Source organism: Anarrhichthys ocellatus, unplaced genomic scaffold (genome assembly GCF_004355925.1).
Source record: "Anarrhichthys ocellatus isolate YVR2014 unplaced genomic scaffold, GSC_Weel_1.0 scaffold270, whole genome shotgun sequence".
In the NCBI taxonomy this organism is placed as follows: Eukaryota; Metazoa; Chordata; class Actinopteri; order Perciformes; family Anarhichadidae; genus Anarrhichthys; species Anarrhichthys ocellatus.
This window is the reverse complement of record NW_022280295.1, coordinates 57,809-63,145: the sequence shown is the minus strand read 5'-3', so window position 1 is coordinate 63,145 and position 5,337 is coordinate 57,809. Positions and strand designations below refer to the sequence as shown.

The window sequence follows — 5,337 nt, the reverse complement described above, 5'->3', positions numbered from 1 at the left end:
GACTCTATGTGGTCGTAGTTTGTCTCTTTGTAGTTTTGTATGTCTCTTTGTAGTTTTGTATGTCTCTATGTGGTTGTAGTTTGTCTTTTTGTAGTTTTGTATGTCTCTATGTGGTCATTGTTTGTCTCTTTGTAGTTATTTTATGTCTCTATGTGGTTGTTTTGTGTCTCTTTGCAGGTCTTTTGCATTGTGAAACAAGGTCAACATTTACATATTTTAAATTACATCCACAGCATAAATAACGTAACAAATGTCGTAATTTGAAGCCAAACGTTCTTTTTACTAAACGCAACCAAGTTTTTTTGTTTTGTCTTAAACCACAACTGTTATTTGGGAAGAAAAACGTTTTCCTCTAAACATAGTTGAGATGGCAGTTTATCTGCATGGACACAGAGTTGGCCCCGAACCCTTTAAGTACCTGACCCTCAGGGCCCCTGACCCTTAGGGCCCCTGACACTGTATCTGTTCAGTAATCCATCTGGGATCTGAGCATTGATGATGAAGTGATTTTCTCTTGAAGAGAGGAATCTCTGCAGGTTTTCTTGTCGTGACGCGTCTGAATGGAGACTACTTCAGGGTAGAAAATATGTTAATTACTCACCGTGTTAAAAACCAGTTAACTCGTCACACCTTCTAATGAAAACCTTCTCCTATTTAACGGCGTTGTTTAAAAACCTTCAGCAGGTAGAGATAATTCAGTATTCATGTCTTTACAAAGAATAAAAACAAGCCTTCAGTGACTTAAATCTTTTGTCTTATTCCAGATTATTGTTTGACATTAACACCTGTTATAGTTAAGTTAATTGAAGTTATAAACATCAAAGGGTAAAGCCAGAGTTCAGTATTTCATGGATTTTAGTGAGCTGTTTATTTTACTGGCCAGTAATCTTTAAAATAATTTACTTGTTTTTCTCTTCATGGTTTTGTCCTTTGACTCTGTCTTCTGTCTCTCTGCAGGACTTTGTGTCAGACAGGGAGTGCTGCAACGTCATGTGCAAATGTTCGGGACATGAAGGCGTCCGAGGCTCTCGGGGCCGCCCGGGCTCAAAGGCGAGTGGAAGACACGCCCCTTTAGAGTGTAAACATGATGTGTGACACCTGCAACGGGCCTTTGGTCCGACTGATCAGTGACTTCATGGTCTCATTCAGACCAATAACAGAAGAGCTAGTTTGTTGACGTGGTGGAGCATCTAAGCTGCTGTGTGTCTCTCCTGAACAGGGTCTATCTGGACAGAAAGGGTTCCCCGGGTTCCCCGGAGACGAGGGCGTCGCTGTAAGTTCTTCTTCATCACTCTCGTTCACTTTCATCTTCATCTTCATCTGTTCAAGGTTCCAGTTCACTAGACTGAAGACTGCTGAGGGAGTCCACTGAGTCCACTAAGACCAGTGAACTTTTCTTTTCTTTAAACTGAATCATAAAAGTCTTTTCTGGAGCTGAAGTCCTTCAGACATAAATACTTTTCTGTTTATTCACTGTTACTGTAACTCCATTAGAGGTGAAGTACCTCTTCCTCCTCCTCCTCCTCCTCACTGTGTCAATGTTCTACAGGGTGAACGGGGTCGTCCTGGACCCGCTGGACCTCAGGGGGTCCAGGGTTGTTCTGGACTCAGAGGACTGAAGGTATGATGATGGTGATGATGATGATGATGATGGTGATGGTGGTGATGATGATGATGATGATGATGTTTATGTCTGCAGGGCTACCGTGGTCTCCGTGGTAACAGGGTGAGTGACCCGGCTCAGTTGACATGATGTCACATGACGAGATGTTTCTAATCTGCTGACTCGACTCATTCCATCGTTACAGGGAGAACAAGGAGAGGACGGACTGGACGGAGTCAATGGAGAACAGGTATTATTATTATATTATATTATATTGTATTGTATTTTATCATATTGTATCATATCATATATCATATCATATCATATTATATCATATTATATTATATTATATTATATCATCTATCATATCATATTATATTATATTATATCATATTATATTATATCATATATCATATCATATTATATCATATTATATCATATCATATATCATATTATATTATATTATATCATATTATATTATATCATCTATCGTATCATATTATATCATATTATATTATATCATATTATATTATATCATATTATATTATATTATATTATATCATATTATATTATATTATATCATATCATATTATATTATATCATATATCATATCATATTATATCATATTATATTATATCATATATCATATCATATTATATCATATTATATTATATCATCTATCATATCATATTATATCATATTATATTATATTATATCATATATCATATATCATATCATATTATATTATATTATATCATATATCATATATCATATTATATTATATTATATATCATATCATATTATATCATATTATATTATATCATATATCATATCATATTATATCATATTATATCATATTATATTATATCATCTATCATATCATATTATATTATATTATATCATATATCATATATCATATCATATTATATCATATTATATTATATCATATATCATATCATATCATATTATATCATATTATATTATATCATATATCATATCATATTATATCATATATCATATCATATTATATCATATATCATATTATATCATATTATATTATATCATATATCATATCATATTATATCATATATCATATCATATTATATCATATTATATCATATTATATTATATCATATTATATTATATTATATCATATTATATTATATCATCTATCATATCATATTATATCATCTATCATATCATATTATATTATATTATACTATATCATATATCATATCATATTTCATTATACATATTAACCAGCTACATTACCGAGGAAATGAGCGCTGTGTTCAGGAAACCAGCTCAGCATGGGGATTTCCAGTGCTGAGCTGAGTTCTGGTTCTGGTTCTGCAGGGACGGACAGGACAAGATGGAGGTCGAGGACCGAGAGGAGACCCAGGAAACCCAGTAAAACAACATTTTTACCTTTTATCTTTATGTGAATATATATACATATATACATATATGTATATATATTAGTGTGTATTTGAGGAATGCTGCTCAGCTGGGAGCCGTTGACATCTGACCCCGGCCGGTTGATTGACAGGTTGACCTTTCGTCCTCAGGGTATCCCGGGTATCAGAGGGGAGGCGGGGCTTAGAGGACAGCGAGGACTCAGAGGAGATCCGGTGAGTTTTCTCTCTCTCTCTAATGCTAATGAACATCTGACTGTTAGCTTAGCATAGCTTAGCTTAGCATAAAGACACAGGAGGGAGCAGCTGCTGGAACCCGAACCCTCTGAACCAGATGAAACCGACTGAGAGAAATCATGAATAATAAATCATAAAGAGTGTGTGAACCATCATGAGACACTCTGAGAGTCCTCCAGGTTAGTTTCTGCTGACGAGACACAAACCTAAACACTGAGGATGTGTGTGTGTCTTCAGGGGGAACCGGGAGCTGATAACACCAGACCAGGATCTAAAGGAGAACCAGGGAACGCAGGTTTACCAGTAAGACACGTCTCAATCTGAGTGGACATGAAGGATCATGTGAGCTTGAGAGACACTGAAGACTGTATTTGTTTACAGGGGACACCTGGACAGGACGGACGGCCGGGTGAGAGCGGAGTGGAAGGAAACCAGGTGAGGATTATTATCATTCATATTGTTATTATTAATACTATTAATATTAATTGTATTATTATTGTTATTATTATTATTAACAACATTATTAGGGCCCGAGCAACCGACAACGTCGGGCCGGCGAGGCCCTATTGAAATTGTAAGGGGTATTATTATTTTTCGTGATTCTTATTTTTCCCGTTTGGGAGTTTTTTGGGGGTACTTGCCATGCATGAAAACTCATCAAATTTTGGGGACTTGTCAGGTCTGGCTGAACTTAGTGTCTGAAAAAGAATGCATCTTTCTGTGTAAAAAATGGCTCTCTAGCGCCCCCTACAAATCGGACCGGTGACGCCCCTCGGCCAGTATGTCCGATTTACTTGAAATTCGACACACATTTCCAAATCCGCTAGATCGAGAAAAAAGCCTCTCAGACCCCTAAGCTCCGCCTCCTTAGATTTTCCGCCATATTGAATTTAGTGAAAAACACATTTTTGCAAGCTGCTCCTACATGCTGGGTCCGATTGCTACCAGATTTGCTGTGGATCATTACTGGATCTACGTCATCAAAAGTTTTCAAAAGCTTTTTGACAAAGAGATATCTCTTGTTTGATATCTCTTTGCGTTTTTTGTATTGGACCAATACACTTCTTAGGTGCGTGGCAAAATATCAATACACATAACTTCTCAACCATTTGTTCTAAATTCCCAAAATATTCAGCATATGTGCACATCGCATCCAGTAACATACCCTGAGAATTGTTTTGCATTCGACCACTAGGGGGCGCTACAGTAAACCCGCGAAGCCTACTGGCTAAAGGAAATGTCTGATGTAACTCAGCTGGACTTGTTCCAAACGGTCCCAAACTTCTCATGCTTGATACCACTCATGGCCTGAGGATGTCTACGAGCTAATTTCCACTAGTACTCACAGCGCCACCTGCTGGCGAAAGGAACTCTGGATTTTGTGATAAACACCTCCGATTTACATGACTTTTACACCATGTGGTTTACACTTGACACAGAGCTACATGATGCATGTTTGCACGTGTTCTGTAGCGCCAGGCAGTGGATACAGGAAGCGTCGGACTATTTGCAAAGCATCATTTCCAGCATCAGGCGGTCCACGCGGGATTAAAAACGTCTCGCTCACGGACGCGCCGTCCGACGGTCGCGGACGTTCTCGGACGCGCAGGCCGGAGTCCCGCCGGCAGCCCCGACGCGCTGCAGATTGCGAGGGCCCGTTCATCGCTGCTCGCAGCTTTAATATTCATATTAATGTTTGTCTGAAGCGCTCAGAACAGATGAATGAAGGTTTGTTCAGAAGTTAAAGGAACATGTTGATGATGATGATGATGATGTGTTCAGGGTCCAGATGGAAGAAGAGGAGCTCTCGGTGAGAAGGTAAGAGATGAAGAGGATGAGGAACTCAGTGCTGCTGTGATGTGTGTGTGTGTGTGAGTGTGTGTGTATACTGTATGTGTGTGTTCGTGTATGTGTGTGTGTGTGTATGTGTGTACGTGTGTGTATGTGAGTGAGCGTGTGTGTGTGTGGATGTGTGTTAGTGTACGTGTGGATGTGTGTGTGTACGTGTGTTAGTGGATGTGTGTGTGTGTGTATGTGTGTGTGTTAGTGTATGTGTATGTTAGTGTATGAGTGTGTGTGTTT

The 5,337-nt window shown here is 38.1% G+C and overlaps 1 protein-coding gene across 1 annotated transcript in view; it reads left to right on the top strand.

The window, feature by feature from the left end:
• Positions 1-5,337, top strand: part of LOC116401188 (collagen alpha-6(VI) chain) — a 58,962-nt gene that overhangs the window by 17,587 nt on the left and 36,038 nt on the right. Inside the window, exons 14-23 of the mRNA XM_031879468.1 lie at positions 958-1,050; positions 1,220-1,273; positions 1,550-1,621; positions 1,700-1,726; positions 1,809-1,853; positions 2,960-3,013; positions 3,172-3,234; positions 3,493-3,558; positions 3,637-3,690; positions 5,038-5,073. Of these exons, the coding sequence (XP_031735328.1) occupies positions 958-1,050; positions 1,220-1,273; positions 1,550-1,621; positions 1,700-1,726; positions 1,809-1,853; positions 2,960-3,013; positions 3,172-3,234; positions 3,493-3,558; positions 3,637-3,690; positions 5,038-5,073 (564 nt within the window). The remainder of the gene's footprint in view (positions 1-957; positions 1,051-1,219; positions 1,274-1,549; positions 1,622-1,699; positions 1,727-1,808; positions 1,854-2,959; positions 3,014-3,171; positions 3,235-3,492; positions 3,559-3,636; positions 3,691-5,037; positions 5,074-5,337) is intronic.